This window comes from Hypanus sabinus, unplaced genomic scaffold (genome assembly GCF_030144855.1).
Source record: "Hypanus sabinus isolate sHypSab1 unplaced genomic scaffold, sHypSab1.hap1 scaffold_389, whole genome shotgun sequence".
NCBI lineage: Eukaryota > Metazoa > Chordata > Chondrichthyes > Myliobatiformes > Dasyatidae > Hypanus > Hypanus sabinus.
This window is the reverse complement of record NW_026781278.1, coordinates 368026-383089: the sequence shown is the minus strand read 5'-3', so window position 1 is coordinate 383089 and position 15064 is coordinate 368026. Positions and strand designations below refer to the sequence as shown.

The 15064-nt window shown below is 53.1% G+C and overlaps 1 protein-coding gene across 2 annotated transcripts in view; it reads right to left on the bottom strand.

The window, feature by feature from the left end:
• The window catches only part of LOC132388724 (zinc finger FYVE domain-containing protein 1-like), a 29827-nt gene extending 17141 nt beyond the window's left edge, over positions 1 to 12686 (bottom strand). The window contains exons 1-6 of one of the 2 annotated variants that reach the window (XM_059961111.1): positions 12574 to 12686; positions 12108 to 12331; positions 6556 to 7060; positions 3991 to 4208; positions 3181 to 3287; positions 1286 to 1394 (exon numbers count right to left, since the gene is read on the bottom strand). In XM_059961111.1, the coding sequence (XP_059817094.1) occupies positions 1286 to 1394; positions 3181 to 3287; positions 3991 to 4208; positions 6556 to 7060; positions 12108 to 12185 (1017 nt within the window). In that variant the 5' untranslated portion in view covers positions 12186 to 12331; positions 12574 to 12686. The other variant, XM_059961112.1, reaches the window with a different exon arrangement.
• Positions 12687 to 15064: the final 2378 nt, after the last annotated feature.

The following is a 15064-nucleotide window of genomic DNA, read 5'->3' as shown; positions in this document are numbered from 1 at the left end:
TTCAATCGAGTCCCATGGTGCTTCCTGGTTCGTGGCTGTCCATGGGAACCTCAGGGTTGTATTCTGTATACATACTGAAATAATAAGGGTACTTTGAATCTTTGACTTCTGTGGTAACGAGGGCAATCAGTGACTTAGAAACACAAGAGATTCTACAGATGCTGGAAATCCAAAGTAGCACACACAAAGTGCTGGAGGAACTCAGCAGGTCAGACATTGTCTATGCACAGTGACACACAAAAAATGCTGGAGGAACTCAGCAGGTCAGACAGTGCCTGTGGACAGAGTAACACACATAAAGTGCTGGAGGAACTCAGCAGGTCACACAGTGTCTATGGACAGAGTAACACACACAAAGTGCTGGAGGAACTCAGCAGGTCAGGCAGCATCTATGGAGGGGAATGAACAGTCAATGTTTCAGGCCAAGAATGGAAGGGAAAGACTCAGGAATATAAACAGTTGCAGGGAGGAGAGGGGAAGGAGGACTAGTTAGAAGATAAACACAAGAGCTTCTGTAGACGCTGGAACTCCAGAGCCACACACACAAAATGCTGGAGGAACTCAGCAGGTCAGACAGTGTCTATGGTCAGAGTAACACACACAAAATGCTGGAGGAACTCAGCAGGTCAGACAGTGTCTATGGACAGAGTAACACACTCAAAATGCTGGAGGATCTCAGCAGGTCAGACAGTGTCTATGGACAGAGTAACACACACAAAATGCTGGAGGAACTCAGCAGGTCAGACAGTGTCTATGGACAGAGCAACACACACAAAATGCTGGAGGAACTCAGCAGGTCAGACAGAGTCTGTGGTCAGAGTAACACACACAAAATACTGGAGGAACTCAGCAGGTCAGGCAGCATCTACTACTACGGAGGATAAACAGTCAATGTTTCGGGCCGAGACCCTTCATCGGGACTGGAAAGGGAGTGTGCAGGGGCCTGTGCCAGGGAGGTACAGGTGAAGCTGAAGTTTGCAGAGCTCATATCTGACAGGGCGGCACTCCCTCAGCACGACGGCGAGCCTGGGACTGGTGACTCACGGAGTGAGCCGCACAGGAGACCTTCCCCCACCGCCCAACCCGAGGAAAAGCTACTGGCACGATGCGTGAAGCTCCCACCCACTCTGAACAATGCCCCGATAAATTCACCCCTCCATCCTGGGGGCAAGGAGCGAGGGGCAGCGTAGGGTGGGGTGGGGGACACCGACTCTCGACAGGCCCAGTAAATCCACCCCCCACCCCCCTTCCCGAGGGCAAGGTTGGGGGAGGGGGGGGCACCCACCTTGCAGATCAGCACCTTGTTGTTGTACTGGTGCGTGAAGCGACAGCGCTCGCTGGCAGCGTGAGGAATGCCATCCTTCATGTGGTTCATACTTTGCCCGCACCGGGCCCTGCAACGCACAACGTGGAGGATTACAGAACAGCTTAGGCCCTTCGGCCCACAGTGTTGTGCTGACCTTTAACCTACTCCAAGATCAATCTCCTCCGAAAGGACCACAGCCTTGTCGTAGGGTTTGAGGCTTGAGTGCCTCGATGACCCCGACAGCTGGAGTGGGGGCTTTATGCTCTGGCTCTTGGTAGGGTCGCCCATGACAAACAGGTCAAAGGGCAGAGGCCAGACTAAGAGTGGTCCACCGGTCCTCCAGGTTCGGGGGTTCAGCTCACGGCTGACAAGCAAAACTGTTACTGAAACAGCGATGAAGAATCCTTCTACATCTGAGTGTGACTGTATTCCCAAGTCTCCACCCGGGATTTGCATGACTGACGGGAGTGAAAACCGAGAGGAAGCTGCTGACACGATGAAGGAAGCCCTGAACACCCCCAGAGACGGAGGACCTTCATTGCTGCCCGAAACACCAGCATCCTATCAGGCAGTAGAGTAGTTATCCTGAGATACAGGACAGTAACACCTTGTCGTAGGGTTTGGAGGTTTGTGTGCTTCAGTGACCCAGGGAGTTATGTTGGCTGGAGTCAGGACTTTCTGCTTTGGCTCTTGGTAGGGTCACCCATGCCAACAGGTCAAAGGGCAGAGGCCAGACGTAGAGTGGTCCACCGGTCCTCCAGGTTCAGGGGTTCAGCTCAGGGCTGACAACCCTGACTGGTCAGACAAAACTGTTACTGAAACGGCCATGAAGAATACTTCTATGTCCGAGTGTGATGGTATTCTTGAGTCTCCACCCGGGATTTGCATGACTGACAGGAGTGTAAACCGAGAGGAAGCTACTGACAAGATGAAGGAAGCCCTGAACACCCCCAGAGATGGAGGACCTCAGACATCAGCGGTGTGACGGGCAGTAAGTCAGTAATCAATGAAAAAGTCTCTGACAGGCCAGTCAGTCCAAGCCCCTTATTGTCTTGTATGTCTCTATCAAGTTATCTCTCGTCACACTTCTCTCCAAAGAGAAAAGCCCCAGCTCGCTCAACCTTCCCTGATAACCCAGACCATATCCTGGTAAATCTCCTCTGCACCCTCTCTAAAGCTTCCACATCCTTCCTATGATGAGGCGACCAGACTGAACACAATATCCAAGTGTGGGTTAATCAGTTTAATAGAGTTGTAACATTATCACAGCTCTCGAACTCAGTCCCCGCACTAACAAAGGCCAACACAGAAAATGGCCTTCTTAACAACCCTACTGGGGGACCAGGCACGGTCACACCGCTTTCCAATTCAATAATCAACCAACATTTATTAACTTAATAATAATAAAATGAAATAAATAAATTACTCAACCCCCTTTCCTTCAGATTTGGATTCACAGGAGGGAGCCTGGAGCAATGTGCGAGACAGTAAGGCCATGGGACCTAGAAGCAGAATTAGGCCATTCAGCCCATCGAGTCTGGTCCACCATTCCATCATGGCTGATTTATTTTCCCTCTCTATCCAATTCTCCTGCCTTCTCCTCATAACCTTTGGCACCCTGTCTAATCAACCTCCGCTTTAAATACACCCATTGATTTGGCCTCCACAGTCATGAATTCCACAGATCCACCACCCTCTGGCTAAAGGAATTCCTCATCTCCGTTCTGAAGTGACTTCTCTCGATGTGGAAGCCACGCTCTCAGCTCCTGGACTCTCCCGCTGTTGGAAACATCCTCTTTCTCTCTAAGCCTTTCAATATTCGGTAGGTCTCAATGAGAGGAGGCAGAGGCATTTAAATGCTGCTCAGGACTCACCCACAGCTGAGGCAGGTAGTGCAACACCGGAAATATTCATCGGGAAAGAAGGAGAGAGTTGGGAGTCGATCATCGCTAATCTCCCCGTTGAATCGGTCGCTCAGGGCCTGGAATAGAACATAGAACACTACAGCACAGCCCAGGCCCTTCGGCCCGCAATGCTTAACCTACTTCAAGATCAATCCGACCCTTTCCCTCCTGCATAGCCCCCATCTGGTTGCCACGGTAACACAGCCATTAGCGGGATGCTATTACAGCGCGGGGCCTCGGTGTTCAGAGTTCAATCACAGCATCCTCTGTAAGGTATTCGCACATCCTTCCTGTAAAACGTGCGATCCAGTCTGGGTTGGTCAATGGGTCATTGCAAATTGTCCCGTGATTAGGTTAGGGCGAAATCAGGCCTGTTGGGGAGGGAGGGCCTACACCGCGCGGTATCGCTAAATAAATTAAAAGGTAACGTGAACTGCAGGGAAGACTTGCATTGCTGTGGTGCCTGTCACAGCCGCCGTGGCAATCACCCCTCAGCCCCACCACAAACACTCCACGGAGTCCAGCTCCTGGTGGAGGAAAGGCAGCGGGCAAACAGTGCTCAGCAAGGTCACACGCACAGAAAAAGGAGACGCTGAGGTGAACGGGGCCAGGGTCTGAGGGACAGGGTGGCTGTGTACAGTACGTCAGTGGTATTAAATCCAAACCTGATGCACCGCACCTCTCTCAGTAAACCAATTATCAATGTGTATATTGATCATTTCATAGTGCTTGAACTGGTCCACACCCCACACCTCCTCCTCCCTTGGCACCCCCAATTACCTTCAGTGCCCAGTACACCACAGATGGGGCCCTCCGGGAGCGGGTGGAGGCATTGCCCGCACATCGCCGCACCGCCCGCAGGAAGCCACTGAAGTCCGTGGGCCCGCCCGCGGTCCTCGTGCCAACGTACTCAATGGAGTTGAAGGCGTCGGTGGACAGGCCCAGCTCGTGGAACCGCTTCTGGAGCAGCTGCTCGGCACCTCCGGGGACCCGGGAATCTGCGGAAGGTCGGACCACACTCCTGTTGGTTCACTCTAATGAGGCGGCCCCACCCCCCCCACCCACCGATTTCCACAGCCCCTTCCCCATCCCTTTCAGGAACATCCCGTGGCACCTTACAGACAATTCTGGCTTCTTTTGGAGTACGAGCGGGAATCAGGGATGCCAATTTACACACAGCAAGATCCAATGGACATTATGATGGAATTACTGCAGGTCATGGGTAGCGTAGTGGTCAGTAGAGCACTGGACCATTCAGGAGTCACCGGTTCAATTCCTGCCGCTGCCTGTAAGGAGTCTGCATGTTCTATCTGTGGAATACGTGGATTTCCTCCGGGTGCTCTGGGCTCCTCCCACAGTTCCGTTGGTAGGGTAACTGGTCTTTGCAAATTGTCCTGTGGTTAGGCTAGGGTTAAATCGGAGGTAGCTGGGCAGCAGCACTCAAAGGTCCAGATGAGTCCATTCCGCACTGCATCTCAATCGATCAATAAATAAGGCGTTTCAGGTTGGTAAGAGGCATCGACAGACTTCCCCCTCCCCCCCAGGGCAGAAATGGCTAACACAAAGGGACGCAACCTTACGGGACTGGACCGAACTACAGCGGGAACGTCAGAGGTGGATACTTTTTCCTCCCTCACACACAGAGTCGAGCGCCCTGCCAGGCAAATACATTAGGGACTTTAAAGGCTTAGTTGAAAGTAAAATGGAGGGATATGTGGGAGGGAGGGTTACATTGATCTTGGAGCAAGCTAAGGGACAGCAGGACATTGAGGATATTGTTCTACGCCCCTGCGGCCCAGCTCAGCCACACAGACAGCGTCCACAGGAAGGTCAGAAGAATGAAGGGGTTAATGTATCGTGGCTCTGGGCCTGTACTCACTGGAATTCAGCAGAATTTTATTGATATATTGAGATACAGTGTGGAGTAGTCCCTTCTGGCCGTTCGACCCCCACCACCCAGCAATCCCCCAATTTAATCCGAGCCCAATCACGGGACAACTTGCAATGACCGATTAAACTACCAACCAGTACGTCTTTGGACTGTGGGAGGAAATGGAGCACCCGGAGGAAACCTGCATGGTCACAGGGAGAACGTACAAACTCCTTGTCGACAGCAGCGGGAATTAAACCAGGGTACCTGTGCTAACCACTACACTACCATGCTGCCCACGAGGCGGTAGTGGGGGTAGGATCTCCCCTATCCAATATTGAAAAGCCTGGACAGAGTGGACCTGGAGAGGATGTTTCCTATAGTGGGGAGTCTAGGACCAGAGGACACAGATAGAGTGGATGTGGAGAGGATGTTTCCTATAGTGGGGGAGTCTAGGACCAGAGGACACAGATAGAGCAGATGTGGAGAGGATGTTTCCTGTAGTGGGGGAGTCTAGGACCAGAGGACACAGATAGAGTGGATGTGGAGAGGATGTTTCCTATAGTGGGGGAGTCTAGGACCAGAGGACACAGATAGAGCAGATGTGGAGAGGATGTTTCCTGTAGTGGGGGAGTCTAGGACCAGAGGACACAGATAGAGCAGATGTGGAGAGGATGTTTCCTATAGTGGGGGAGTCTAGGACCGGAGGACACAGATAGAGTGGATGTGGAGAGGATGTTTCCTATGGTGGGGGAGTCTAGGACCAGAGGGCACAGATGGAGCAGATGTGGAGAGGATGTTTCCTATGGTGGGGGAGTCTTGGACCAGAGGACACAGATAGAGTGGATGTGGAGAGGATGTTTCCTATAGTGGGGGAGTCTAAGACCAGAGGACACAGATAGAGCAGATGTGGAGAGGATGTTTCCTATAGTGGGGGAGTCTAGGACCAGAGGACACAGATAGAGCAAATGTGGAGAGGATGTTTCCTATAGTGGGGAAGTCTAGGACCAGAGGATACAGATAGAGTGGTTGTGGAGAGGATGTCCAGTTAGAACGGAGATGGAGAGGAATTTCTTTAGCCAGAGGGTGGTGACTCTGTGGAATCTGTTAACCACAGACGGCTGTGGAGGCCCAGTCATTGGGTATATTGAAAGCGAACAATAATAGGTTCTTGATTAGTCAGGGCGTTAAAGATTACAGAGAGAAGGCAGGAGGATGGGGTTGAGAGAGAAAGCAAATCAGTCACGACAGAATGGTGGAGCAGACGCGATGGACCAAAGGGGTTTACCACTGGTCCACATTGCCTGCCTGAGGTAGCCCAGTCTCAATGTGCCAATGCCATGAGGAAACCCCTTAGGGCATGGGTGCCTTGGGGGAGGTGCTGCTCCCCCTGCTTGCGGGTGGCTTCCAGGGTCCAGTACCAGTCTCCACCCGGAGGGTCCGCATCCTTTCGCACCACGGGGAGGGGGACTTACCGCTGCCCAATGGGTTGGTGTTGGCAGTCTCGTGGAAGATAATGACTGCGGGGCCGAGGCTGGACAGGGGCATGTCCAGGTCGCAGCGAACGGACACGGCCCTGAGCTCGCTGGCAAAGTGCCGGAGAAAGGCCCGCGAGGCGTCTCCCAGGAAGCCGAACAGGTCGTTGCAAAGGCGCTGGGCGCGGCTGCGGTAGACCACCACGTCGGAAACGGCCAGCACCTTCAGCAGCAGGCGCATCTGCCGGGCCGGCTGAGCCGAGGCCCCCAGCAGGCCCTCAGTGTCCAGCAGGAGGAGGGAGAGCGAGGGCTGGAGGGCTGCCCACACCCCCGCCGTGCAGGAGCTCTGGCTGTCCGAGGTGCTGAAGACCTGCCGGCCCCCGAAGAAGGCGGCGTTCAGGGTGTGCGACTTGCCGTCGCCCGTGTTCCCGAAGATAGAGAGGACCTTTACCGTCTGCCCTGGCACGGCCCCCAGTCGCTCCAGGAAGCTCTCCTCGTTCGCCACCTGCCCGACAAGGACAAGCGTTAGCCCGCACGGCCGGAGGCTCTCCCCTGGGTCCAGAGCTTACCAACAGAGAACAGGACACACCCTTTGGACCTCAGAGTTATGCAGTTAAGTATACTTCCCTCCAGTTTTCCCCTTGTGCCTCCTCTGCAATAGCGGCAACCAGACATACACAGCACTTTGACCAACTACACTGTGCCGACCTTTTAAGCAGCTCTGAAGATCAACCCAACCCTTCCCCCCCACATAACCCTCCATTTTTCTATCTGCCATGCGCCTAGCTAAGGATCTCCTAAATGTCCCTAACGTCTCACCACCCAAACAGCACAGACACACAAACACACAAACTCACACTCACTCTCACACACACTCACTCTCACACACAAACACACACACACACACTCACGCACGCGCACACACTCACGCACACACACTCACGCACACACACTCACGCACACACACTCACGCACACACTCACGCACACACACTCACGCACACACACTCACGCACACACACACACACACACTCTCACACACACACACACGCACACACACACACACGCACACACACACACACACACTCTCACACACACACACACACACACACACACACACACACACACACACACACACTGCTCTCCATGTCAACAAAGTAGCTACCCCTGTCATCCCTCTATACTTTCCTCCAGTCACCTTCGGATTATGCCCCTTCTGCTCTGGGAAAACGCTGCTGGTTGTCCGCTCGTTCTACGCCTCTTCTCAGCCCGTACAAGCCCACATCCCTATAGCGGTTAGCGCGACACTCGGAGTAGAGTTCAGGGTTCAATTCCGGCATCCTCTGTACGTTCTTCCCACGAGTGTGTGGGTTTCCTCCGGGCACTCCAGTTTCTTCCCACAGTCCAAAGGCGTTGGGGTTAGTTGGTTACCTGGTTGTTGTAAATTATCCTGTGACTGGGCTAATCAGGGACGGCTGAGGATTCCACATCCGACTACAGTTACTAATGTACTCAACTCTCTGGCAGCAAGCGCATTCCTACAGCACCCCAGCACACCCCCGAAAGCAGTCTACAGCTAACGTACCAAGCTTATTTAATCATTTAGTGACACAGTATTGAGTAGGTCCTTGCAGCCCAACAACCCGCTGATACAACTCCCTGTCCTAATTACTGGACAATTAACCTGCTAACTGGAACGTCTTTAGAGTGTGGGAGGAAACTGGAGCCAAAAAAAATAAATTCAAAGATTCAGTTATTATCAAGGCCTGTATCCATATACGACACTGAAATTCCTCTTCTCCAGGTAGCCACAAGGAAATAACATTTACATCATTCAGTGAGAAGCATCAACACCAACCCTCCACCCCCCCCCCCCCCCCCCGGGCATACAAAAAAGAACGGTTTCCCAATCATCAACCCCCAAAATCCCCTTTCCCCGCACAAAACAGAACAGGAACTCACCCCTAAAAAAATAACACCCCCCCGCACAAAAAAATCTAAGAGACCACCAACTCCCAAACACCCTCCCCTCACACGACACAACGGAAAAGGAACGGGCGTTACAAAATATAAAAACCACATGTCTGAAAAGTCCACAGTCCGTAAGCACCCGGACACAACCCACGCACTCATGGGAAGAACAAACAAACTCGCTTACAGAGGACACGAGAGGTAAACTCACTCCGACACCCCGAGCTGTCATAGCGATGCTCTGCTACTGTGGCACCCAGCCGCCAGCTAATCCGTCAAATAACTCGCAAAACTGAATTTTGATCAGAATAGCAAGACAGCTTGTCTTATGAGGATAGGCTGAGCGAGTTAGGGCTTTTCGTTCTGGAGCGGAGGAGGGTGAGAGGCAACTTTAGTTAGAGCTGTACAAGATACAGCCCTGTGTAAAAGTCTCACTATATAGACGTGCCCAAGATTTCTGCACTGTACTGTAGCAATTTCATGTATCACACTGTACTGTCGCTGCACGACAGAAAAAAAAACAAATTTCATGATAGATGTGAGTGATGATAAACCTGATTCTGATCTGGGTCTCCATTGTGAGTGGGAAGGGGGCAGGGAGAGGGGAATCGTGGTTGGGAAAAGGGAGGGCAGAGGGGAGGAAGCGGGAAGCACCAGAGAGACTAATGATCAATAAACCAATTGTTGGAATCAAATGACCTTGCCTGGTATCAGAGGTAAGGGGATGCAAGGGGAGGTGGTAGAGGCAGAAACATTAGAGACATTTAAGAATCCCTTAGATAGGTACATGGATGAAAGGAAAATTCAAGACTGTTTACTGTCATTCATCAGTACAAGAGTCTAAAGGAGAACAAAATCATTGTTATTCAGCATAAAACACACAAGAACGCACGATATATAAACATAAAACCAACCCTACTGTACAAGTGAGCGCTTACGTGTGGAGCACAGACTGACTAGACTTACATAAGGTGACACGCGATGCTACGCGGGAGGGAAGAGTTAGAATGTTCTTGCAGTGGGTCAGCACAACATAGTGGGCCAAATGGCCTGCAGTGTGCTGTAGTGCTCTGTGTTTAATACCTGTGCTGGTGATGGGGTGTGTATCAGAGAAAGACCTTTTCTCCCCGACACGCACACTCAGCGCGGTGGGCGTGTGGGACACACCGCCAGCGGAGCTGGTCGAGGCCGATACGTTGGGGTCATTTAAGAATCCCTTAGATGGGCACACGGATGGCAGAGAAATGGAGGGGGTAAGTCAGAGGTAATCGTTAAACTAATTCCAGAGTTAGCACAACATCGTGGGCTGAAGGGACGGTACTGTACTGTAAAGTTAAAGTAACTGAGGGTCCAGAACTTCCCTCCAAAACACGAGGATAGGTTGAGTGAACTCTCTTCAGAGGATGGCAGGCGACTTGATGTACAAGATGATAAGAGTCATGGTCCGGGTGGACAGCCGGAGACTCTCTCCCAGGGTGGAAATGGCTAACGCGAGGGGGCATCATTTTAAAGTGATTGCAGGAAAGTTAAGGCGGGGGGAATAAGGAAGATGTCAGAGGCAATTTATTTATTTTAAACAGAGACTGGTGGCTATGTGGAACCCCCAGCCGGGGGTGGTGGTTGAGGCAGATACTGTAGGGACATTTAAGATAAGCAGGTGGATGATAGAAAACTGGAGGGTCGTGTGGGTGGGGAGAGTGAGACTGATTATTATCTATTTACTGACATACCGCAGCCCCTTCGAGCTGTACTGCCCAGCAATCCCCCAATTAACCGCACAGACGGTGAGGCGTCACCAAACACCATTCAGTATGTCTCCCAACAGTACAGAAACCAGCCCTTCGGCCCATCCAGTCTGTGCTGGCCACCAACTCCCATCTACACAAATCAACACCCCCAGATCTACCCCGCTCACCCAACAGCAGGCGGTAACAGTACCAACCTGTCCGCCACGAGGGAACCGCGGCGCCCAGGGAGAAGCGGCATGGTCACGGGGAAACATTCAAACCCCACACAGTTCCAGAGCTCCGGACTGAACCCACGATGCTGGAGCTGGGCTAAGGTACAGCCTTCAGATCCTACACAACTTCCTAGGTGGCATGAACTAGACAGCCTCCAACCTGACAACGTGGACGTGGAATTCTCCAACCTTTCCCCCACCCTCTTCATTTCCTTGGTCTCCTACCTCTCCTCCTCACATGCCTGTCCCCTCCTCCTTCCCTTTCTCCTATGGTCCACTCTCCTCTCCTATCCGACTCCTTCTTCTCCAGCCCTTTACCTCTTCCACCCATCACCTCCCAGCTTTTTACTTCACTCCCCCCCCCACCCCCAATGGCTTTACGTATCACTTTCTAGTTTGTCCTGTCCTCCCCCACCTTCCTCTCCAGTCCCAGTGATGGGTCTCAGCCTGAAACGTCGACTGATCGTTCAGTTCCCAGTTACCATTCTCCCCTTCCCTCGGCTGGCAGCTGGACGGCTATCTCACTCCAACACAAGAAACAAACCCGTTAACCTAACCAGATGCCAGACGTGCCAGGGTTAACGCTGGGTGGACCACCGCAGTAAGCCGGGGTGCCATGGTTAACGCTGGGTGGACCACTGCAGTAAGCCGGGGTGCCAGGGTTAACGCTGGGGCAGCAGGAAGCCAGGGGTTATCAAGGCCGGGAGACCAGCCTGTTGTCCACAGTGGGAAACAGGGATTCCCTTCCTCCAAATTGTCTACAGTTCTGGTCACTGAATTATAGGAAAGATGTCAACAAAATAGAGAGAGTACAGAGGAGATTTGCTAGAATGGTACCTGGGTTTCAGCACCTAAGTTACAGGGAAAGTTTGAACAAGTTAGGTCTTTATTCTTTGGAGCGTAGAAGGTTGAGGGGGGGACTTGATAGAGGTATTTAAAATTATGAGGGGGATAGATTGAGTTGACGTGGATAGGCTTTTTCCATTGAGAGTAGGGGAGATTCAAACAAGAGGACATGAGTTGAGAATTAAGGGGCAAAAGTTTAGGGGTAACACGAGGGGGAACTTCTTTACTCAGAGAGTGGTAGCTGTGTGGAATGAGCTTCCAGTAGAAGTGGTAGAGGCAGGTTCAGTATTGTCATTTAAAGTAAAATTGGATAGGTATATGGACAGGAAAGGAGTGGAGGGTTATGGGCTGAGTGCGGGTAGTAGGTGGGTCTAGGTGAGAGTAAGCATTCGACACGGACTAGAAGGGCCGAGACGGCCTGTTTCCGTGCTGTAGTTGTTGTTATTAATGAAGGAAGGAGAGAGTGCCCCTGGGGCCTTAGGCTCCGTGCTGAACGGCCTAAGGTTGGGCTTCCCCGAGTGGGGTGGGGAAGGTAGGTTTGGGGGGGGGGGGTGAGGGGCTATAGAGGGAATCTGATAGGAGAGGGAAGTGGGCCACTGAGGAAGGCGATGGAGGAGAGGGCGGGGTGGGGGAAAGTAGGAGGAGGCGAGGCGAGGTGAGAGGGCAGAATGGGGGCTGGAGGGTGGGAGAGGAGCGATTACCGTGTAGCCAGGTCGGGGGATACAATGTACCGGCCGGGGATTCCCCGCCGACCCGCCCTCTGCCATGAAACTTACCAGCAGCTGCTCCTCCTCATCCAGCAGCAGGAAACTTTTGGCCCGGTCTGTCCGCAGCTCGTCGCCCAGCTCCCCCATTGCCCGGAGTCCGTGCGGGGCAAGCCCGCAGCCCCTCACCGGAGACCCGGCTCCCTCGGGCGGGGTGAGGCCGGCAGCGAATCAGCCCGGTCGGCTCCGTCCCCGGGGGCCGGTCCACGATCACCGGCCTACGCCGCGGTGATACGCTATATATACAAAAAAACAGCAAATTACTCTGCATATATTTAGAAAGTGAAACTATTGCCAAAAGGGAGAAAGAAAAGTGGGGAGGTAATCAAAAAAAAATAAAGACACAAAAATGCTGGCAGAACTCCGGCCTGCTGAGTTCTGTCGGCATTTTGTGTCTTTATTTATTTCCAGCATCTGCAGATTCACTCGTGTTGTTGCTGGTGAGGCTGTTCACTCGTTTCCGCGGGCGCTCCCTGACCTGCCGTTCCTCCAGCTGGGTGTGTGGGTTTCCAGCAACTGCAGACTTTGTCGCGTTGGTCAGGTGGTGTTCACGGGTTCAATGTCCATTCAGGAATCTGATGGCAGAGGGGAAGAGGCTGTTCCTGAATCACTGAGTGTGGGTCTTCAGGCTCCTGTACCTCCTCCCTGATGGCAGAGGGGAAGAGGCTGTTCCTGAATCGCTGAGTGTGTATCTTCAGGCTCCTGTACCTCCTCCCTGATGACAGAGGGGAAGAAGCTGTTCCTGAATCACTGACTGTGTGCCTTCAGGCTCCTGTACCTCCTCCCTGATGGCAGAGGGGAAGAAGTTGTTCCTGAATCGCTGAGTGTGTGTCTTCAGGCTCCTGTACCTCCTCCCTGATGGCAGAGGGGAAGAAGCTGTTCCTGAATCGCTGAGTGTGTGTCTTCAGGCTCCTGTACCTCCTCCCTGATGGCAGAGGGGAAGAGGCTGTTCCTGAATCACTGAGTGTGGGTCTTCAGGCTCCTGTACCTCCTCCCTGATGGCAGAGGGGAAGAGACTGTTCCTGAATCACTGAGTGTGGGTCTTCAGGCTCCTGTACCTCCTCCCTGATGGCAGAGGGGAAGAAGCTGTTCCTGAATCGCTGAGTGTGGGTCTTCAGGCTCCTGTACCTCCTCCCTGATGGCAGAGGGGAAGAAGCTGTTCCTGAATCGTTGAGTGTGGGTCTTCAGGCTCCTGTACCTCCTCCCTGATGGCAGAGGGGAAGAAGCTGTTCCTGAATCGTTGAGTGTGGGTCTTCAGGCTCCTGTACCTCCTCCCTGATGGCAGAGGGAAGAGGCTGTTCCTGAATCGCTGAGTGTGTATCTTCAGGCTCCTGTACCTCCTCCCTGATGGCAGAGGGGAAGAAGCTGTTCCTGAATCACTGACTGTGTGCCTTCAGGCTCCTGTACCTCCTCCCTGATGGCAGAGGGGAAGAAGTTGTTCCTGAATCGCTGAGTGTGTGTCTTCAGGCTCCTGTACCTCCTCCCTGATGGCAGAGGGGAAGAAGCTGTTCCTGAATCGCTGAGTGTGTGTCTTCAGGCTCCTGTACCTCCTCCCTGATGGCAGAGGGGAAGAGGCTGTTCCTGAATCACTGAGTGTGGGTCTTCAGGCTCCTGTACCTCCTCCCTGATGGCAGAGGGGAAGAGGCTGTTCCTGAATCACTGAGTGTGGGTCTTCAGGCTCCTGTACCTCCTCCCTGATGGCAGAGGGGAAGAAGCTGTTCCTGAATCGCTGAGTGTGGGTCTTCAGGCTCCTGTACCTCCTCCCTGATGGCAGAGGGGAAGAAGCTGTTCCTGAATCGCTGAGTGTGGGTCTTCAGGCTCCTGTACCTCCTCCCTGATGGCAGAGGGGAAGAAGCTGTTCCTGAATCGTTGAGTGTGGGTCTTCAGGCTCCTGTACCTCCTCCCTGATGGCAGAGGGGAAGAAGCTGTTCCTGAATCGTTGAGTGTGGGTCTTCAGGCTCCTGTACCTCCTCCCTGATGGCAGAGGGGAAGAAGCTGTTCCTGAATCGTTGAGTGTGGGTCTTCAGGCTCCTGTACCTCCTCCCTGATGGCAGAGGGGAAGAAGCTGTTCCTGAATCACTGACTGTGTGTCTTCAGGCTCCTGTACCTCCTCCCTGATGGCAGAGGGGAAGAAGCTGTTCCTGAATCGCTGAGTGTGGGTCTTCAGGCTCCTGTACCTCCTCCCTGATGGCAGAGGGGAAGAAGCTGTTCCTGAATCACTGACTGTGTGTCTTCAGGCTCCTGTACCTCCTCCCTGATGGCAGAGGGGAAGAAGCTGTTCCTGAATCGCTGAGTGTGGGTCTTCAGGCTCCTGTACCTCCTCCCTGATGGCAGAGGGGAAGAAGCTGTTCCTGAATTGTTGAGTGTGTGTCTTCAGGCTCCTGTACCTCCTCCCTGATGGCAGAGGGAAGAAGCTGTTCCTGAATCGCTGAGTGTGGGTCTTCAGGCTCCTGTACCTCCTCCCTGATGGCAGAGGGAAGAAGCTGTTCCTGAATCGCTGAGTGTGGGTCTTCAGGCTCCTGTACCTCCTCCCTGATGGCAGAGGGAAGAAGCTGTTCCTGAATCGCTGAGTGTGGGTCTTCAGGCTCCTGTACCTCCTCCCTGATGGCAGAGGGGAAGAAGCTGTTCCTGAATCACTGACTGTGTGTCTTCAGGCTCCTGTACCTCCTCCCTGATGGCAGAGGGGAAGAAGCTGTTCCTGAATCGCTGAGTGTGGGTCTTCAGGCTCCTGTACCTCCTCCCTGATGGCAGAGGGGAAGAAGCTGTTCCTGAATCGCTGAGTGTGGGTCTTCGGGCTCCTGTACCTCCTCCCTGATGGCAGAGGGGAAGAAGCTGTTCCTGAATCGCTGAGTGTGGGTCTTCAGGCCCCTGTATCTCCTCCCTGATGGCAGAGGGGAAGAAGCTGTTCCTGAATCGCTGAGTGTGTGTCTTCAGCCTCCTGTACCTCCTCCCTGATGGCAGAGGGGAAG